Source organism: Cynocephalus volans, chromosome 7 (genome assembly GCF_027409185.1).
Source record: "Cynocephalus volans isolate mCynVol1 chromosome 7, mCynVol1.pri, whole genome shotgun sequence".
Classification (NCBI taxonomy): Eukaryota; Metazoa; Chordata; class Mammalia; order Dermoptera; family Cynocephalidae; genus Cynocephalus; species Cynocephalus volans.
This window is the reverse complement of record NC_084466.1, coordinates 143,939,969-143,962,896: the sequence shown is the minus strand read 5'-3', so window position 1 is coordinate 143,962,896 and position 22,928 is coordinate 143,939,969. Positions and strand designations below refer to the sequence as shown.

General features: G+C 34.1%; 1 protein-coding gene across 2 annotated transcripts in view; it reads right to left on the bottom strand.

Moving 5' to 3' along the window:
• Window positions 1-425: 425 nt before the first annotated feature.
• The window catches only part of NHLRC2 (NHL repeat containing 2), a 51,567-nt gene continuing 29,064 nt past the window's right edge, over window positions 426-22,928 (bottom strand). For both annotated transcript variants that reach the window (XM_063101858.1, XM_063101857.1), the window contains 7 exons: window positions 18,824-18,953; window positions 12,241-12,340; window positions 8,564-8,795; window positions 7,883-8,005; window positions 6,668-6,877; window positions 5,362-5,581; window positions 426-2,183 (listed from right to left, as the gene is read on the bottom strand). In XM_063101858.1, the coding sequence (XP_062957928.1) occupies window positions 1,927-2,183; window positions 5,362-5,581; window positions 6,668-6,877; window positions 7,883-8,005; window positions 8,564-8,795; window positions 12,241-12,340; window positions 18,824-18,953 (1,272 nt within the window). In that variant the 3' untranslated portion in view covers window positions 426-1,926. The remainder of the gene's footprint in view (window positions 2,184-5,361; window positions 5,582-6,667; window positions 6,878-7,882; window positions 8,006-8,563; window positions 8,796-12,240; window positions 12,341-18,823; window positions 18,954-22,928) is intronic.

The window sequence follows — 22,928 nt, the reverse complement described above, 5'->3', positions numbered from 1 at the left end:
TCAGCTATTTCTAAATTAGTAAGTTAAAACTGTACATACTTCTTTCAGAGAGTGAAACTGTTTATATAATTAAGTAGGAAATGATTGAGCCAAAATATTCTCATCTTGTCCAACTGGAAATGAGAAGTATAATACGTCAAATGAGATTAAAAAATAACTAAGGCCTACCCTCCATAAAAGAGAATATAAATATTATAGATCCTTTTATTACAGAAAATTATTTTTTGGTTGTTTGTTGAAAGAAAAGGTTTATGAGGTAATTACATATAATTTTAAACAGGATTCCTTTTAATTTTACATTTATAATTTTAAGAAATAGCGTTAGCAGGTTACTAATTAAATCAAAATCATGATCTATACAATCATTTACTTCAAAGATTTAGCTAACCTTATGAATAAAACAAGCTAATACTATGTTTCAAAACTATATTTCAAAGAAATATAAAGAAATGAGCAGACGGTGTGTAAAGGATTACACTTCAAATTTAGCACTGTCTTTGAAGGGGGGAAAGCATATTGTCTATAAATATTTACTAAATAAACATGGTTCACCTGATGTTTTTAAAATCTTGCAAGCTGATTAATCACAAACATATTGATTCAGTCTTAGGAAAAACAAAAATAGGCTTTTAAATAATTGTAAAGATAAATTATGATAATAATAATAAACTTCTCAATATCTTCAGTGGCTATTTCTTTTGAGGTTAAAAAAAAGTGTCATCAAAGCACTATATTTCTTAGCATTGATATTTTAAAGAGTAATATATTAGGATATAATATGTCTATTAATAGCATGAAAATACTTCACGTTAAAAATTTAATTTGGGGCCGACCCCGTGGCGCACTCGGGAGAGTGCAGCGCTGGGAGCGCAGCAGTGCTCCCCACGCGGGTTCGGATCCTATATAGGGATAGCCGGTGCGCTCACTGGCTGAGCGCGGTGTGGCCGGTCACAAAAAGACAAAAAAAAAATTTAATTTTGAAGGCTTAAAAGTGATTTTAAAAATATCACAATAAAAGGTCTTAATTTAAATTCTGAATATGGGAACCAAGAAAAACAAAACCAAAACCCAATAAATCTGCAAGCATTCAGTGCTTACAAGTGAAATGTACAATTCCAAAACAACATACATACCCATTTATATCAGATTCAACTGTCATAATGAATTCTTTATCACAGACTGTAAGGTGTCCCTAAGTCCCTTTTTCCTTGAAAGTTATATTTCTGGGGTCTGTATGCCCTTAGAGATTCTATGTTCAACTTTTCTGTACAAAGTTATAAGGCATTAATAGTGGTATGTTAAAACAACACATAATTTATTATAAAAATAGATCAAAACTTTCTTTTAACAATATCTCAACTGAGAAAATTACAGAAGAGAATAAAAATCATATTTACCACCCAGGTACTCTTTAAGCTTCTACTGTAATGGGAAGACTCTTTTTTTGGCTTATAATAGACTTTATGCTTTGAGTGGCAGGTGTCTATACATAAATGTGGACTGGAGCTAATGTTCTGCCTAAAGTTACTGTGAAATTTACACGTTCAAATGTGATTACTATTTATAAAGGTAGAAAAAGTTAGTTAAATTATCTGGTATGATTATTATCAGTGTTCACTGCAAATTATCTTATTATATTCTCTACTATAGTGTGGACCTCAGTCCTGTGCCAAATAGCAGCATAGATTACAATATCATGGTTCAAATGATGGTCAGTGACTTAGCTAGTACATAGCCAGAATGAAGGAATTCATTTATAATAAAAATGTAAATAAGGAGCATGACTTTATTTCAATATCAGTTGCTAGAACTGAGCAAAGGGTGTCTTGGTATCCAGAGGCAGAAATAAAAGTTTTTTCTCCTAAGATACAGTGATGGCAAGTATGGAGCACAGAGGGCTGTAGCGATGATTTGTTAGCTAGATTGCTAAAATACATACCTGAGCTCTATTGGAGCTATGCAACTTTGTTGTGTATCAGTTATTCGTAAGGGTTGACTGAACAAAATTCCCTTCATCATGCAAGCACTGCTGTCTGCACTACAGTAATAAAGAAACACATGCACAGATACAACGGCTTCAAGTGACAAGCAATCACCAGGAATCTGCAGGGAAATTGTTGGTTGATTAGAAATGTTCTCTATGTCTCCAGATGGCATCTGTCCTTGAAGAAGCCATTCACTGCCTAGATAATAAAAAGGTAAATTATTAAGACTGTATAATAAGATTAGTAGGAAGTTGCAAAAATCTTATGAAGACTAGATTCATTCAATCAACAAATATTTATTGAAAGCCTCTAAGTGCCAAGCATTGTGCTCTGTGGGAAGGACATAACTATAAATAAAATATAATGACCACCTACGTCTGATGATCTTTATATCTAATTATTACAATTCTTCCTTTGTTTGGACACTGTAAAAAAAATTATAAACTTATTTCTACTGAAATCAAGCCAAATACTGCAAGTATGGCTATAGATCCTTAATCTGTTAAGTTAAAAATGAAACCTATTAAGTTTTAGAAATAAACATAGGATGCTTGAGAAAATACATTATTTTTACCATATAGATAAAAGTCTTCAGGAATATAATATACAACTTGCAAAATGAACTTTATGTAGGGAATACAAATGTATGCAAAATTCTCTAATTAAGGTAATGGTGAATTATTGAATATCTAAAAGTAATAATAATAATTTAAATTTTAATAATTTGATTTCTTCAGAAACAGGTAACATTGCATAATCTCCATGGGCTCAAACAAGGTAAAACCTGAGAGATTTTACCTACCTCATATTAATACATAAAACTCTTCCTAGACTTAAATACACAGATTATCTATACAACAAAATCCTATTAAATCACTAAAATTTTTAAAAATCTTCTAATATTAAAATTTTCTTTAAGTGCCTTCATTTATGTCACGCCTTCTCTCAGAAGGAACATACATGTCATACTGAGGAAGCACGCCCTTACACCGATGTTCAGCTTAAGAGGGTAGTAGAGATCAAGAGCCAGCATTTGCGAAATGTATGGAATGCCTTCCTGCTATCTTAGAGTACACTGAATATAACCTAATGACTTATCAATGACTTGGGGCATCTGTACGAAAACTGGACCATCTACTGAGTATTGATAAAATGCTACGTCTACCTTTTAGCTTTTCTGTCTCTTTCCTTTGTTCTCAGGAGGAGTCAGTCAGCAGACCCAGAGTACTTGCCTCTATCAGTCCTCTCCATGACTCTGTTAGTCTATTGCTACGTCTACTTTTTAGCTTTTCTGTCTCTTTCCTTTGTTCTCAGGACGAGTCAGTCAGCAGACCCAGAGTACTTGCCACTATCAGTCCTCTCCATGACTCCTTTAGTTTATTGCTTCTAATACTCTATTGATTGAAAATTGAAATTTGAGAAAAATGTGTTAAATAAGAGTAAGGAGAAGGTGAAAGGTAAGAATCTAAAGAATGAAGTGCAGAGCTTTTAAGCAATTCTTTTAAAATTCTCTTTAAAATTCTTTGGTTTTCTTTGCTTATTTCTGAACTGGAGGGTATGTTTTAATGTTTGATTTTGTTAGAGAGAAGATTAGTAGAGAACTACTTAGATTTACAATCAAAACAGGAAAATAATAAACTGTGCTACTTTAATGTCCAAATTTAGAAATAAAACACAAAAATGTTTCCTTAGACATTTTCCATATACATCACACATAGCAGTTTGTGAAGTTATAGTATACCCGTGTTGCTTTCATGCTGCCTTTTTTTTTTTTTTTTTTTTGCTTAAAACATTCACATATTCTAACCACATTGAGATTATACAGACAAAAATTCAGTTAAAAATAAGTGTTTCTGTCTCTCAATAACCAGCCAAGAAGAGAAAATGTTTTTCAGTAATAAGCGTACAAAAGTACTCTATAAAATATGTAATTTTCAAAAACTTTAAATTATTAAGATTCTTACCTGAAAGCTTATTTGCCCCTATGCAAGGGTACTTCAAAAAGTTCATGGGAAGACAGAATTAAAAGATAATAATAATCTTCCCATGAGCTTTTTGAAATACTCTCATATAATAAAAATGGAGCCAATATCTTGGACAAGTGATAAAATAACTAAGTATTTTCTATAAACTAAACTTCCTTTTAATTCTACCCGTATTTTATATCGCAATGACTCAATATTAATTAATTAGTGTGTCTGACAAAGGAGAGTTAAAATAAACATGTTAATTTGTCAATATCCTATTTTAAAAATTCATGTACTGCTCTTTAATTATACAGGTAGAAATTAAATTAGTGATCTCCACTTGCTGTAATGCTTTCAGACTTAATGGACACAGACTGAATAGTTACACTGGCAGTCCAGGACTTGCTCTGAACCTACAGAGGGCTAGGGAGTGGCCAGGGGTTGAGTACTTTTCTGTCCACAAAGCTAGCTCCAAACATCCTAGTACGGCATGGTCAGTCCTCTCCCTTGTGGCGAGTGAGAGGGGTGGTTTCCCCACAGCCTCCCAAACTCGGACCAGCAGTTCCTCCCTGCTAGTCTATCAAGAACTCTTTGTCCTCTTGGTTTGGACACTGAGTTGATAGTTGCAGGCCAGTAGCTGCTGTCCTGGGAGTGTGTGAAGGTATGAAGACATGAAGCCAGGATTTGGGTAATGACCAAAAGAAAAGTGTGTGAGAGGGTACAAGGGAGGAGTTGGGGAGGAAATGGGAGATTGAGTGAGAACGTGTGAAAGAGCGTGGGAGACAAGGATAGAGGAAGATCATTAGAGACACAAAAGCCCTAATTTAGAAGTTCTGAACCACTAATATTTCCCTTAAAATTGTTCCTGACTATGATACAGATGTTGGAAAGCACTACTACAAGACAAGCAGCATACTGATTCCTTATCGTCAATTAATGAAATAAAGAGCTAGTCCTCACTGTGATTCACACACGTAGAAGGAAAGGAGAAATGCATAAAGGTGACTGGAAGGGAGAGTTACAGAAAAAGATATTAAATAAGGAGGCTCCACTTTATTTCTCTATTTCAGACTTTTTAACTGTAATTGATTCTTTCTGGGAACAAGATTAGAATGAAAAACAAGGTTAGAATAAGGGAAGAGGTACAGGAAAAGTCCATATTCCAAGGCACCATGCTAACAGCTGACATGTAACTGTAGGTGAGTTATGCTGTTCTTTAATAAAAGGGAGGAAAGAATGTCAAAGACAAAAGAAAATTGTCAAAGCGAACTTAGATCTGCATTCATTTTTTCAAATAATCTCTCTCAAATCTTGCCTAATACAGAGTAAATATATCACATAACAATGAGAAAAATTATTAAACATCAAGAATTTATGAAATATTTGCATCCGTAAGATTATATTCATACCTTCGGCTGTTAGAAACCAGAAACTGGGGGCTCCTTCAGTTAGCTTTGTTCCTGATGGGAGGTCTAATCTTAACTTGAACTGAAGAGTCTGTCCAGGACATGCACTCACTGGGGAAAGCCTGATACTTGGAGCAGATTTAGGTAGTTTGGGTAATGTCTTCTGTTTTTCTACTAGGAATGGGCCATCTACCACAGTATCTTCAGATTTGAAGAGGAGAAGCTGGGAAATAAGAAAATCTGTTATTAAAGAGTAAGTACTTTACTGGAAATTGTAGAGAGAGAGGACTTATTTTAAGACTTCAGTAGGAAAATGAAGTTCTATATCAATGAAACTAATTGCCATTCTAGTCTGAACCAGATTGTACTTATATAGATGCCCTCAAGACTATTTTGTAGGTATAGAAAAATAGTTCACCTTAGCAAAAAGATTACCAACATTTATGAATGAGACAATTAAATTGCCTAATGTCTACAGATAGCAGGAAATTAAAGTAAAACTTTATAAGTTTAAATGCAGTGGATACAATATACAGTCTTTTAAAATTTTCACTGCCAACTATAACAAGATGTTGTACAATTTATATCAGAGATCTGTGTGAAGATAAATGACACTTATAATGGTAACTTGTAACTTGTTTTTTTTTATCTTAAAACCTATGCCTTATGAGTTATTAAAATTGTAGAAAAACACTCTTCTTTTTTTTTTTTTTTAAAGGTAAACCAGGGGGTAGCTTGTAATAGGCATTTCTCCTTGAAAATTCTATTAGGGGACATGTCCATATCTTTAAAAATTGATCATAATTTAAGTTTCTTTCAATCTTATTTTAAATGTCTTGAGAAATGTGGCTTCCAAAATTTCCTTTGGAAGACTATTTGGTAATGGAGTCACCACAGGAAAAAAAGATTACACATTAATCCGAGGATCACTGAAAAAACAGAAACAAGAAACTAAACAACACAACCTACATAGTATGTATATGTAGTGCCTATCAGTATGCTTAGACATTTAAAAACAGATCTAAGCCCTCTTCGTTTTTTCTTGAAGGTTCATCAAATTCTCTCCGACTTCTAGCATCTTTCTTAAACTCTCAGCATAGATGGAACTTTTATTTTAAGCATAAAAGGATATCCTTAATGCAGTCCTGCTGGTCTAGTTATCAAAGAACCCCACAGAGGCACCTACTTACTGCTCTACCTAAAATGCATCAATTTCACCACTGGAGATGGCCTAACCAAAAATGCCTCCATTGGTGCTGTCAGGATCTCAGTATCAATCTTAAAACCCCACCCTTTAACTTACACTTACCACAGAAATCGTTTTTGTTTCTAAATTCATCACTTTAATTTGATGATTATTGGTGTCTGCTACATATAACAACTGACCATTTTCTCCAAGACACAAGCCTCCTGGTTCATTAAAAGTTGACTCGGTAAAAGTAGAACTGATAACATTATTTGTGTCTCCAGTTCCTGCTAATGTTGTGCAGTTTTTGGTTTTTGGATCCACAACTTTAATCTAAAGGAAAAACAAAAATTTATATATCTGAAGTTCAATCTCATGTTTACAGCATGGAAGGGTATTAAGCAAATTAGAGAATTTCTGATTGCCATTAAGTATTCTCAATAAATCTTAGAACAAGAACAAGTATTTCCATATTTCCTTGAAAAGACAAATATTCCAATTACACAGTCTAAGGGGAGACATTCCATTCTAAAAGCTAAAAACTATCCCTAGTTACATCTTGCCTTCTAGAAGCAATCTTTGATGAATTTATTTCTGGAATTAAAAAATAATAATAATTTTATTGTTTTTCTTTACAACGGGAAACACTTTCACAACTAAACTGATTTTCTTCTCACAAGCATCTAGCACTTCCCGATGATTTGCTATCTTGTTAAACTTAACGATTACCAGTTATGTCCCAATTATATTAAACGTATGGTCTCTCATCACAAAGTATTAACATTTACTGTACACTGATTTTTGTAAAAAAAGAAAAATGCAGTAAAAACTAAAACAACTGAATAGACAAAAGTAGAAATACTGCTGAAAACAAAATTATTTGCTATCAGGCACTACAACTACACAACAGCTCAAAAATGTTCATTTGTTAGCTGACATATGAGGGTACTTCAAAAAGTTCATGGGAAAAGAGAACTAAAAGATAGTACAAATCTTTCCATGAACTTTTAGTAGTACCCTCAAATTAATTTCCCTGCTACCTGACTTCTCCTTACTAACTGAATATGTTACTAAAGTGGCTTTGATAGGTCACAATTCACAACTTTTGGCTACAACCACTGGAATTGCCTTAGTGCTTTCTCTAGTTCAGAGTCAATACCATCATAACCCCTTGGCAAAGAAAGGACAATAAAAAGAACAGAACAAGCTGGTATATAGTTGTCAAAGACTTTTTCACTATGTATTTTAGAGTGGCAGTTGTAGGAGGCGCCAGATCTTTTAGCACTTTAAATACCACACACAAAAAGCAAGTTTTTACATAATTCTGTCAAGACTCACCTTGTGATTATAGGAGTCTGCCACATAAAGTAAATTCCTTTTCTTATCCCATGCTACTCCAAGTGGGTGCTGAAGTTTTGCACTGATTCCTACTCCATCAACATCACCAAAAGCAAATAAGTTCTTTTTAAAAAAAGAAAAAAGCAGCAATTATTAAAACTTTTACAGATCTTTTATAGAATATACAGTGAATATTAAGATAGCTGAATTTGCTATTTACATTAAAAGGGGAAAAGGTCTAATTTTCATATAAATAGGACTGGGTAGTTGATCCAGACTAGAAAAACACAGAATTTTGAGTTAATTTGTGGTAGTTTTACTCACAATAGTCAGATATTTGGTTAAAAAAAGGTCAAATCTGCTAGTCTGGTGCTGTTTCTATCCCACTACCAATATCTAACTTGCATCTTTCTCTTCTCTCTAGTAATCTGTATTTTTATCCTTTCTTTCTCCTGGAAGCCTTAACATCTATATATAATCAGGTAGAGCCAGGTTGCTTTTTTTTAGATGGCTTTGTTACTTGTGTTTCTTCATATTCACATTTCTATGGTTGAACTTCCGGTTTAACTCATGGATAAGCCAGGGATGATCTCTCCTAAATTTTATTAACTCTCCTCAATTCAAGGAATTGCCAGCTTGGTCAAGTGTCTGAGCACACTGTGCCAAAGTGACTTCCATTACCATGGGATCTCTTTCTCCTCCTACGAGGTGCTTCACTGCCCCATCTGTCAGCGAGACAGTTCTCACTGTACTGCTCTCACTGTCGGCTACAAACAGGCAGCTCCAGGGATCTTCAGAGGCCAGAGAAAGGCCTGAAGGTTGGGCAAAACCTGCCTTGTGAGGATATGCGTTGTTTCGATTCTCTTCATTTCCACTTCCAGCAAATCGAAGGCAGGTTCCTTTTTTTAACTCACTGAAAAAGACAAGTTCATAGGTGGAGTCAACATGTGGTATATTGTGTCCAATTCAGTTATTAAGCAAATGAACATAAATGAAGGAATCAGTGGTGGCAAGCATTGCAAAAAACCCCCCCCAAATCTAGTGATCTCGGTCTAGTTAAATTGTGCAAGTCAGCTCTCACTGCAGTTTTTCTAATCATTAACTTATTTAGCCACTGACATACACATAACTGAAACCACTCTCAAAAGCCAAACAGGAAGTCCTTGATAGGGTTAGAATTATAAGATAAGAATAACAATCTGATCACTGATGAGACAGTTTTTTCTTCCCCACCTTAACTTCTTGACTTTTTAGCTTTCTGCAATATTAGGTTCTGAAGGAAACCAAAAAGATTATCTAGCTCTTGATAGTTTAAAGCTTACATTTTCATTAAAAATGTTTTGTGTTCTTGTATACAAGTAGAGACTAGCAAAAGGAATTAAAGAAGAGTTTCTTAGAAATGACAAATGTTTGAGGTAATGGGAAAAAAAAGATCAGAGGCTGCCAGGGTTTCAAGAAAGGAGAGGGGGAGAAGGAATAAACAGGTGGAGCACAGGGGATTTTCAGGGCAGTAAAATTATTCCGTATGATACTGTAATGGTGAATACGTGACATTATGCATTTAGCAAAACCCATAGAATTATATAACACAAAGAAGAAACCCTAATGTACATTTTAGTTAATAATAATGTATCAACTTGGTTTACAAGTGAAACAAATGTATCACACTAATGTGTTAATAATGGAGAAACTGTGTGTGTGTGTGTGTAGGGTGTATGTGTACCAGCTGTACTTTCTGCTCAATTTTTCTGTAAACCTAAAACTGCTATAAAAATAAAGTCTATTACTTATGAAAAAAAAGTTTTTGAAAGATAGCCAGGTCAGGCCTTACCATTTTAAGAAAGTTATTTAGAATGATTATGTTGCTTTAACTAATCAATTGTACAGATCAATTATTTATATATACTAGGAAAATTTCTATTTAAAGGGCTATTGCAATGACTCCTCTTGTAATGTAGAGAAAGTTTTACAGCTTGGTTTCTAAGTTTATGCCAGAGAGATTGTAAGAAAGACATGGTAGGGTGCTGTACTGAGGGAAGGGAAGAAGCTGACTTAGGATGCAAAATGCAAGACTACATGTATATCATTTCCAAATATGGTACCACATGCAAAAGTCTAAAATGACCATCACTTATTGGTTGATATGTTCCCAGTATTAAATTAGGTAGGGAGCAGGTGATGGAGACAAAGAGATATAGAATGTATAAAATATGGCAACTTATAAAAATAACCTAGCCAGAGAAATACATGTAATAACTAATATGGAAAGCAAATAAATCAAAAGGTAATTACTACAAGGAGTATTAACTCACTAAGAAAGGAGTTCTCTTAATTAAATAAAGATGAATGGGGAGAAACAGTAACCTTTAAAATGTCAGGGTTCATAAGTAAAAGAAAGCATCCTTAAAATTAAGATGCAGGTCAATGTGATCCAGTGACCATTTTCCTATTATGAACTATAGTGACAACTCTACTTTTTGGAAATTTAGGCAGCTCTTGACCATGTATGTCCAAAACAGCCATGACCTAGAACACCACATTCTGGCAACCTGTTACTTCTCTTTGCTGTTATAATTATGCCTCACATAAAGTGTGATTGGTAACCTCACTATTTAGGCTACTCTCATCTCTTGTCTGGATAAAAGCAATAGCTATCATTTCAATGGTATCTTTGTCTCTAGGCCTTGTCTCACACTTCGAGTGCTGCCAGTGCGCTTTTAGAAACACAAATCTAATCGTGTCACTTCTCAGCTTAAAACTTCCTATAAAGGCTCGTAGAATGTCTAAATCTCTTAAAAGGACTCACAGGCTCTGGCTTCTACTGACAGCAGTAGTGTCAACCCTTGCCTGGAAAACTTCCTACTCTCCTTAACTCCTACTCCTCCACCAGGTCTCAGTTTAGCAGCCTCTTGTAGGAAGCCTTCCTTGATACCTCAAATCTTACTGATATTGGGTGTTCTTTCTTACAGAAAGGACAGTTTCAGTTTCAACTGAGACAACTGTAGTGATTCCTTTTACACATTTTTGTTTGTTTGTTTGCTGCTCTAATTCTTCCTCCGTAAGCCCACTGAGGATGCGACCACATCTTTTCACTTTATCCTTAACATAGTGAACATATCATTTCATCCTCAGTGGCTAGAATATTAATAAATACTTATTAGATAAATGATTATATGATGTCAAACATTATCTAAATGTGTTCCAAAGCAACATATACAACACATACACACTATTTAGAACACCTGGTATTTTGGATTATCTATATACAACTGCCCCTTTCTAATGATAAATGTAACTAGATGATCAGCCCAAATGGTGATTTGACAGCCCTTGGTCTATGATTTTCATTCATTTACTTATTCTGCAAATCCTTATCAAGTGCCAATTATGTACCAGATACTGTGCTAGGTACAGGAGACACAAAACTAAATGGGACAGGGTCCCTCCTTTAAGTGGCAGTCTAGTAGGAGGAAATAGTTAAAAATAAATGTAACCAAAAAGAGGGAGGAAGAGAGGAAAGAGAGAGAGAGGGTGGGAGAACTTATCAGAGCAAGGGTGTTATACATTTTGGGCATAGTGAGGTCTCAGGAAGAGCATGGTAAGTTCTGCCTGGGGTGGTAGGGAGAAGAGGAAAGGAACTATGTGGAATAGATACGAGAAACTCTGTAGAGACACTACCTTTTCATCCAAAGCTACCTATATTTACTGTTTATGACAGGCACTATGCTAAGCTCTTCATACATATTATTAATTCTCAAAACAAGCCTATAAAACAATATAAATAAGGAAACTGAAGCTTAGAAAGTTAAAATGGCTCTCCAAGGCTCACGCAGATAATAAGTGACAGAGCTAGGATTCAATCTCAGGCCTGATTACAAAACCTGAGCTATAAAACACTCTGCTATGTGGTACTCAACCATTTGAATAAACGACTGAAGATATGTGAATTACGTCTTAAAAGATAAGGGCCCACCAAATATTTCCAGTTCTCTTTCTAGATTGCTTTTCCCAGGTTCTTTGAAGTTGGCGTGGCTATAAGACTGGCTGATAAAACGTCAGTAGAAGTGATGTGCGTCACTTCTGGGCAGAAGCTTTTGGAGCTGGAGAGTGGCTCACCATCTCTTTGTGTGTCACTTGGCCAGGATGACTGGCACAGCTCCAGATGGTGGTTCTTCATCAGCCTGGGTAGCACAGTAGTGCTTCCCAGTGAACCTATGTGAGTGAGCAAGACATAACCTGGGTTGTTTGTTATGGTAGCATATCCTAGTACAGTGGGTGTTGTGAGAATGGTAACTTAGGGAAAGGGAATTCTGTGAGCTCCAAGTAGTGCAGGCTACTCAAAGTGAGATGCCACTTACTTTTTCTTTGGCAGTTTGCCAGAGTCCAGTAGAAGTGCCCATATCTGATGAGTCCCTGCCATGGCTATCCACAGAATGTCACCTCTTTGGACCTCTGAACCTTTACAAAAATAAACAGTAATTATTATATACATAGCTAGTTAATGCAAACACCCCAATTATTTCAGAAATGTAAATTCAGGGAATATAACAGTATGTTTATAAATCAACTGATAGAACAAAAACAAAAGTATTTGCAACGTTTTAAGTTGTTTTTGAAAACTGTCCAAGGTTTACTTCTTTAGACTGCAATGATCTCACAGGAATCCAAAGTATTCTTAATTCTTAGCAATACATCCCTCTGCATCTCTGGGCACAATGTTTTTAAACATTTGATTTCATATGTTACGTGAGAGAAGAAATGGGCTGACATGTACTCTCCAAAGGATCTCTTTGACAGTCAGATACCTGAGTTATAAGCTTTAGTAATATGTTCTTTGAACAATTTCCATGAAAGAGTTGTATTTTTTAGAGTTTAAGAAACGTGAATTGACACCGCAATATTAGATTTGAGAGTTAGACACAAATCAAAATCTATTTTAAAATCCACTGTTTAACTGGTTGTGAAACTTTTTCAAAAGGATATAGCTGACACCCAAAATAGCCAGGGAGTTCACTATATTAAAATACAGCTCTACTTAGTAAAATTAATAATTAATTTTCTATTTTTTTATAGACTGATGTCACAACTTGTTACAGTGTGACAAAGCTCTATTTCTCAGTTCCACTGTCAAAATATTTAGTTACTTTAATTTAAAATGTATTCTGAGGCTACTTTTAAATGTAATTGAGTTTTTTTTTTTTTTTTTTTTTTGTCTTTTTCGTGACCGGTACTCAGCCAGTGAGTGCACCGGCCATTCCTATATAGGATCCGAACTCGCGGCGGGAGCGTCGCTGCGCTCCCAGAGTCGCACTCTCCCGAGTGCGCCACGGGCTCGGCCGTAATTGAGATATTTTAACTAAAATAATTTGGTCAGAAATATCTTACACTATAAGAAATATCTTACTAAGGCTATTTTATTTATATTTCCTTTAACTTAAAGTAGTTTGTGTCCAGAAGGAGTTTTTCTTTAACTTGTATTACTTACTTTCAAGCTTCTTTCAATTTAATGACAAAAACAATGATGAGGATGATGGTTCTCAATAAATTACAGATGCTACGTGCCAAGCACTTTACAGAGAGTGTCACTCAAATTTTCTCAAAAGCCCCAGGACATTGGTATTGTTGGTAGGCCTGTTTTACAGATGAAGGAACTGAGGCTGAGAGGTGAGGTAACTCGACAGGATCATGGACCTGTAAATGTCCTGTAGTAAATGAAGGAACTGAAATCTGAACCCAGGCAGTCCAAAAGAAAAATCAATGACCTTAATCATTTTACATGTTGCCTTTTTCTCTGTGTTCTTCATTGCTATATGATTTTTTAAAAAATCTTTAAAAAAAGGAACTCAGATATGTTTGTAAATATAAATTGTACTAAAAGGGACACTGATGTCCTCATATATTCTATTGACTCAATAATGGCTTAATCACCCTAAAACTAGATAAAAAGCTTTCCATAACTAATTTTCAATATGCCACATTGCTCCTTTGGTTATTCCAGCGCCATAATCTGGGACTACTAGAATCAATCAGAAACCTAAGCTAATAAAATATTCCCTGTTATTTTAGATATACTGACACTCAACTGAAAGGTTCAAAACATGTGAAGCACTTAGAACACTGCTTGGAGGTAGCAACACTCAAATGTTAGCCATAATTATTATTTTAAAAATCTGGATCTTAATTTCACAGAATGTTGTATTAGGGGAGTATGATATACATTTATAAACTGAACAGCCCTTGAATAGACACCATCAAAGGTAAAAAATTTGACACAATCTCTTCCACTTAAGAAGCGTATTAATTTCACAGTGAGCATCACGATGCAAGTACCACCAGCAGGTAATATTTGGTACCTAAGATACTAAACTTAGTACTTTCTTATTTGTTTTAAATCTACCATAAATCCAAGATTTTAAGTCTTTTATCATTAAACAATGAAAATAACTGAGTTTTATGTCTGTGCTTAGTCAATAGTGTTATTAAGTAAGGAAATAACCAAACCAAACAAAAACTTCAGTAGGTAGTACAAACAAAGGCATAAAAAGTCCACACAATAATCAATCTTATTCATTTTAACTTGATTTGTAATGTTTTCCATTTACAATATTTCAAACCTTTATTTATTCAATAATACTTTTAGAATGTTACATGAAGAATCGTAAATGATTATGTTTTCAAGTCTTCTACCAAATTCTCCCATTTCTCTGAATGCAACTAAATTACTCTATGGCAGTGTGAGAGACCACTAAAATAAGGGGGCTCCTGGAAGCATTCCTTTACCAAATTCCTTGGCTTTGGAAACAGGTGATTCTGGATGCGAATTCAGGCTGCAACACTGAATTCATTTGTAAAATGAGGTTATCTGTAAAATGATAATATCATTGCTCATTTCATAAGATTATTGGGAGGTATGAATAAGACAATGTAAGTGCCTAACATGGTGCCTGGCACATAATAGATGCTAAATAATATCTGCTGTCTTTCAACTTCTATACCAAGTGTACTCCCTCTTTCCTCTTTCTAGAAAGTTCATCCTCCTGATACTGGCATTCAGAACTGTTGAGGCTTGTTTCCTGCTCACCCTATCTAATACAACACGAATACGTACACATGCACACACCCCATCATTCTCTAACCCTCACCTTGCCTTATTTTTCCTTGTAGCATTTATTACTATGTTACACATTATGCTTTTATTAGCTCAATAAAAGCAAGTAGCTAAGTCAAATTGTTGTTGAATTAGGTGTGGAAAAGACAATTGGAAAGAATGAGTTGAAACATTTTCCTAAGAATCTATGGACTTCAGCCCTCAGGCGTCTTTGCAAGTGTTTTTAAATTATCACCATACTTTAAGAAAATCAATACATTCTGGGTGATAAAAAAAAAAAGCAACAAAAAACTGTCAGGGGCTGCTTAAAGAAAAGGCTTTATTCCTACATCAAAAAGTTGGCTAAAGGGCCGGCCGCGTGGCGCACTCGGGAGAGTGGAGTGCAGCGCTTGGGAGCGCAGCGGCACTCCCGCCGCAGGTTCGGATCCTATATAGGAATGGCCAGTGCGCTCACTGGCTGAGTGCGGTGCGGGCGAAACCACGCCAAGGGTTTCGATCTCCTTACCAGTCACAAAAAGACAAAAAAAAAAAAAAAAAAGTTGGCTAAAAAATGTATATTTATATTTCTTAAATTAGATAAAGTATTTTTATAAAATGATTCTCAACTTAATAGTTTTTTTTCCTTTATGGGTCAATTACCAGACTCAATCACCTCAGCAAAGAGAGAGTCTACTATATTTATTTACTTCTTCTACTTTATTTCACAAAGGATTCAGGCAGTTTACAAAGAAACAAACTCTAATGAGGTAAAATAGGCAAACTAAAACAAAAAGTAAAAAAGGATAGAAAAGAAAGATTCAGCCATGTTAATATTAAAAAATGAATATTATGTTATCCATTATATTTTGCTAAGGATAAATTTATCTCTAAGTGCCCAGCCATCAATCAGACAATGCAAACACATTTATGACAGTTAAAATATCCAGGAGCTTAAAAACAAATCTGAAAATTAATAAATAAATAACCTGATACTCAGGGAAAAAAGTATAGTTATTCATAATACACAGACCAGAAAAAATTTCTCCAGTAGACAATCAGAGGCCATTTATAAGGTAATAACTGAAAAGACCAGCAAATCCTTATAGTAAAAATACTAACAAATCCCATAGGGTTGTGTTTTGATGAAATAAATAATATGAAGCACATACACACATACAGATGAATATGATACATGTTTAGGTTTTTATGTTTTTTTAATGAATGACATCATGCTAAAATACAATTTAGTAAAAACAATTGTTAAGTAGAGCATATATTCTATGATCCAATTTCTCCATACTCTGACAATATACATTAATCCATGATTGGATTTTAGAGTAATATAATGCAGTGATTCTTCAAATGTTTTTAAGTAATATACTACTTTGAAAATCTGATGTAAATCTGATCAATTCCCCAAAATCACAAATAGAATTTCTGGAAATACCCAGAAAATTGTAAGTATCTTATAAAGCCTAACCACTAACAACTTGGTATATACCACAAGGCTAAAAAGCTCTAGGACTAGAGAAGTGATTGTGATTGTAGATCCTTCATATAATGCTTGAAAACCATTTTCTCTTAGCCAGCATTCTGTAAGGTGTTGAGCTTAAGTGCATTCAAGATTACTCCTTCTGTCAAGTACCTGAAGTGAAGGTATTTTCAGCTGTAAGTTAAATGCAGAGCCATGATATGTTAAGGTAGGACTCACCTCCTTTCTTAAAAACTGAGCTTAATAAAGATGTAAGTCTCAAATAGCACATTATTCTAATTGGAACCTGAGGAAACACTTATCAATAGAGCCAAGATTTTTCTTCAAGAGCATTTTGGGTGCATTCTGACACAGATAAATAACCAGAAATTCGATGTCATAACGTATGACTGAAAAAATTTCAGCCTAGAAAAAATTTTAAGTACTCCTTGGCCATTAAATAAATCCAACTTAGTAAAGCATCCAGTAAAGTACCTCCTGCTTACAAGCAACGGAAATTCTTATACATGTGACAGGCTGAATTACTGTTCTCAATTCTTCACTCTTCTGTAGTAATGTTATATATCCACACCATTGCCACGGCCTCATCATAGACAAAATATTCACCCCTACCCCACAGCTTTGAGCTTGGTTATGTGACTTGTTTTAATAAAAGTTGGTAAGCAGATATGGCATGAGCAAAGGCTTAGAATGTGTGTAGCAGGGCTTACTCTCTTGTTCTCCTGCCTTTTGTCAAGAAAAGAATACACCTCAGATAGCTACTGGTCCAGGGAAGACGAGTAACAAATGGACCAAATCTAGACCCAAGAAACAGCTTGGAACCAAGCCCAGATTAGCTCAGCTTTGATCAGCTGAACCCCAATATGTGAGCACGAAATGAAGGTTTAGGTTTGTATGAGTTGTGGGATGATTTCTTATGCAGCAATATTGTAGCAATTACTGACAGATACAGTAAATACAGGTTGTAAGTTGTAAAATAGAAATATCAATAACTGAACTGCTACATGGACTACTGGCTATAAATCACTGGGGGCTTACATATTAAGGTCAGATTTTTTTTTTCCTTTAGAGATGGTAATAGCATACCAAAGGAACAATTCCCATCTACTTTGACTACGTTACTGACAGATATGTTTTGGACTGTTTTTCCATCTAAAAGATTTTGTTCTAATAGCTCAGTGGTATACCAAAGGCAGGGAGGCAGGAGTGATAAGCCCTGGTAGGGATTTAACCCTGAAACTGTAATTTAGAATTGTTGATGCATGGTAATAAAAAGGAGATTGAGTTTTAATTGGTTTCATTACTATTTTTAAATTCTCTACATATGATGTATCCCCTTATTGCCTGGAACTGGAATGCAGTGTTCTCCTATACCATCCTAATTGTTTAGAACAGAGAATTCCAAAAATGGAATTCTCAGAAATAACTTACACAAAATACCTAAGGTTAAATATATTAAGTGCAGGTAGTGCCAAAAGTTTATTCATTTATTTTATTAATATTTAAAGCTTTATAAAAGTTAATCACAACGGAAAAAGTAAGGCCTTTGAATTACAACTAAATTGGCATCATAGTAGGAAATTATCTCAAATGTAAAGCCAATCAACTAAGTGGTACTTATTCACCCCTGAAATATATTAAGACCATATGAACCACTTAGTCTCAAATTCCATTTTCGGTGTATTTTTCTAACTTTCTTTATTCATTAATCTGATTTTAGAAATATAGATAACCACTCTATTGCTGAGGGCAAATGAAAAGAGTACTAATAAAAGTACTCCTGGATTTCTTTTAGTCAATTAAAATAAGTAATGAAGATCATAAAGATAATGTGAGTCTCATTCATTATCAATATCTACATAATTAAGAAGGGTGAATTTTTTGTGTGAAAAAGAAGCTCCCACATTTCAGTTCAAATTTTAAAAATTTAAAGGAAAAGCAGCTGCCTCTTTGATTTCTTTATTTCTTTTTCAAAATAGAGTAAATAAGGACACTGTTAAGGGGTATAGTTCATGAATAATTTTTTGAAGTTCTGAAGCCACAATCCTTTCAATTTAAGAATATTCAGAACTACAATAATTGGAAGATGCAGCTAAAATGAAATTAACTTCAAATTAGAGTAATATTTATTCTATCTTTTATATAAAATATAATAAGTAATGTTACATATAAAAATATATACTCGATCTGGTATATATTACTGATGCCTTTGTTTTTACACAATTAACAAACCCCAAGCCATAGGTATAAAAGTACAAATTAGCAATAGAATGAATCCAAATGAATATCTCAAGAATACGTTTTAAATCTTGTTTTTACTAAGCAAAGTTTACTTACATCTAAATTTTAAAAGTTTACATACCTGATGTTCCAAAAACTATATCCCATGGGGAACTAATGGGTTGCTGTTCTCCTTTTGCTCCACCTTCTTTATCTGTACCTTGAATTCCAATGCCAGCTACGGTGCTCACCTTCTCAGCTTCTAGGTCAATCTATAGAAATTTCACGGATGTTTTATGCGATGCATGTTACTTACATGTTACTTCTACTTTTCTTCTTTTAGTACATAAACACTTCCAATAGAACACTCAGAGAGCATGTGCAACACAATGTTAAAAGAAAGGCTAAGCAATTATCAGGTGAACTTGTTATTCAAATGCACACAACCAGTCCCTTTCATTTTCCCACCTGTCCAATCTCCCACTTTCCTCCACTAACCCCCTTCCCCCACCATGCCTCCACCAGAATTGGTGTTGACCTTAACTTAACTATAAAATATTTTAAAAGAAAATGAAATTTTAAAACACAATCTAACAAAATAGTTCTTAAAATTAAATGTGCATATTTCAATTGTGCTCAGCTAATAACTGACATATAGAACTTAATATGTGCCAAGCACTGGTCCAAGAGCAAATCAGCCAACCAGCCATCCTCGTAATAACCACATGGCTCTGATTTTGACTGTTTTAGAGGAAACTGATACACAGGTCATTCAGTAACTTTCCCAAGATCCCACAGCTAGTAGTAGGTCAAGGATCTGGGATTTGAATCCAGGCAGTTCCATGACACTATGTCGACATTACTTCATAAACTGAAAAACTAACAGATTCTCCTGGGAAAAAATGCCCTGCTTTCATCTCCTGATGCTCTCCTCCCAAAATTTAATCATGAAAATTTTCAAATGAACAGAAAAGTTGAAAGAATTTTGCAGCAAATATCCACATATCCACCAACCTAGGTAGATTCTACTATCAACATTTTACTTTCTTGCTTTATTACATATTTTACCAGGCTATCAATCCTTCAATCCATTTATATTTTTTGATGCATTCCAAAGTAAATTGCAAAGATCAGTACACTGTCATTAAAACACTAGTATACCACTGTGGTTTTAATTTACATTTCCTTCTTAACTCATCATGTTGAACACTTTATGTGCTTGTGGTCATTCTTATACCTTCTTTTGAAAAATGTCTGTTCAAATCTTTGGCCCATTTTTTACTGGGTTGTCTTCTCATTTTTCAGTTGTAGGAACCTTTATATATATATATCACGGATACTAGACCCTTGAAACATATGTTTTGTAAGTTTTTGTTAGTATTTCCTGACAGCCTGTGGCTTGTCTTTTCATTTTCTTAGCAGTAAATTATAATGAGCAGACATGTTAAATTTTGATAAAGCCTAATTTATCATTTTTTTCTTTTATGATTGTTTCTGTCCTGTCTTGAGAAGCCTTTGCCTACCTGCAAATCACAAAGATATTCTCAAGGCATCCTACGGGGTGTGAAGTGGCTTCTCACTGTGGTTTTGCAATGCATTTCCCTGATGTCTAATGAGGTTAAGCACCTTTTCCTGTGCTTATGAGCCATCTGTATATCTTCCTTTGAGAACTATTTTCTAAAAGTATTATGGTCTTAGCTTTTACATTTAGCTCTGTGATGCATCTTGAATTGATGTTTGTGTATGGTGTGTGAGGTAGGGTTATGTTTCTTTCTATTCTGTGTGAGTATACAGTTGTTCCAGCACCATTTGTTGAAATAATTTTCCTTTCTACATTTGATTGCTTTGATGCTTTTTGGAAAATCAATAACTGCATAGGTATGGGCCTACTTCTATGCTCTCCATTCTTTTTTACTGATCTTTTTGTCATCCTCATGAAAGCACCACACTGTCTTGATTAGTGTAGCATTATAGGAAGGCTTCAGTTCAGTTAGTGTCAGTCTTTTAATGTTGTTCTTTTCCAAGATTGTTTTAGATATTATAAATCTTTTGTTTTGCATTTCCATGTAAATTTTGGAATCCACTCATCAATACCTACCAAAAAAGCCTGATGAAGTTTTGACTGGGATTATATTAAATTGATAGATCCATTTGGAGAAATGTGACATCTTACCACTGAGCCTCCAATATTAATTCTATTCAGAAATATATTAATATTAATATCTAATATCATATTAATTTTTCTCAGCAATGTTTTATAGTTTAAAGTATACAGGTTTTGTATATATCTTGTTAAGCTTATTATAAGTTTTTTATGTTTTATGGTTATTATAGATAGAATTTTAAAATTCCAACTTCCAATTGTTACTAGTATATAAAAATACAGCTGATCTTGTACACTGGCTTTGTATTCTGTAACCATCCTAAATTCACTTATTAATTCCAGTAGCTGTTTCATAGACTTCTTACAATTTTCTATGTACGGACATGTCATCGACAAATAAAGACAATTATTCCTCTTCCTCTCAACCTGTGTGCCTTTTGTTTCTTTTTCTTGCCTCATTACAAAGGTTAGGGCTTCTAGTATAATTGTTCCCAACCTTGGGAGGGAAAGCATTTAATATTTTGCATTAAGTACAGCAATAGGCTTTTTTAGATGTCCTTTATCATGTTGAGGGTGTTTATTTCCATTTCAAGTTTGCTGATTTTACCATAAATAGGTATTAAATAGTTTCAGATGTTTTTCTGAATCTAGTGAAGCAATCCTACAGTTGTTACCCTTTATTCTGTTACTATGGTGAGTTACATTGTAGTGATACCTCCTTGCATTATTTTTTGGTGCTTGCTCTATAATCTCCTGAGACAGTAAAGAAATTCATCAATTTAACCTTATCTATATTTTTATTGAACCCAATTTGTGAAAATACAATAGACAGCTAGAAATGGGCCCTTGAAACAGATCTTGATTTAAGAAATGTATCACAGAAATTGATATGATAATCAAAGAACTCCTCTTACAAAAAGCCCTAGGCCCAGGTGATGTTAAAAGGGAATTCTAACAAATGTTCAAAAACATAATTCCTTTGTTAGGGAAATTATTTCAAAAAACAAAATAAGAACAAAAGTAGCTCATTTAATGAGGTTAGTATGCCCTTGATTCCAAAACCTGATGAGAACAGTACAAGAAATTATAGAGCCATTTAATTTACGGACATGAATTTTAAAATACTTAATAAAACTTTGAATAATCAAATTCAACTTGATTTTTTTAAAAAATTCATGATTAGGTAAGGTTTACCCCAGGAATAAAAAAGTGGCTCAATATCAAAAGAATCTATTAATATATTTCATCACATCAATAGACCAAGAACAAGAATTATACTTTTTATCAATAAATACAGAAAGTATATTTAATAAAATTATACAATAATTCTTAGCAATTAGGAATAGAAAGGCATTTTTCTAGCTTCATAGATATTTTATTCCCCAAAGCTACAAATATTAAACTTTTATAGAAAATTTACATGCATTCCCTTTAAGATGGTGAGCATGACAAGATACCCACCATCGCTGCTGATGCATAAAAGCAATGGAGGCACTGGCCAGCAATATAATGAAAGGAAACAAATTTAAAAATCAGAAGGTAATTTGTTCCGTTTTTGCAAACAATATAATTATTTACATAAGAAACAACCAGACGTTCTTTTACAGAAATGGACAAGCTGATCCTAAAATTCATATGGAATTGCAAGGGACCCAGGATAGTCAAAACAATCTTGAAAAAGAAGAAAGTGGGAGGACTCATGTTTCCTGATTTCAAAACTTTTAAAAATCTACGGCAATCAAAACAATATGGTACTGGCATAAGGACGAACATAGAGATCAATAAAATAGATGTGAAAGTCCAGAAAAAAACCCATACATCTATCATCAATTGATTTTTGACAAGACTGCCAAGACTATTCAATGGAGAAGGAATATACTAACCAATAAATGGTTCTGGAATAACTGGATATCTGCATGCAAAAGAATGAAGCTGGACTCCTGCTTCATACCATATACAAAAAAAATCAACTCAAAATGGATGAAAGACCTAAGTATAAGAGCCATAATTATAAAAGCTTTAGAAAAAACATTGGGATAAATCTTTGTGCCTATAGATTTAGCTATGAGTTCTTATGACATCAAAAACTTAACAAAAGAAAAAAATAGATTAGGCATTATCAAAATTTAAAACTTGAGTATCA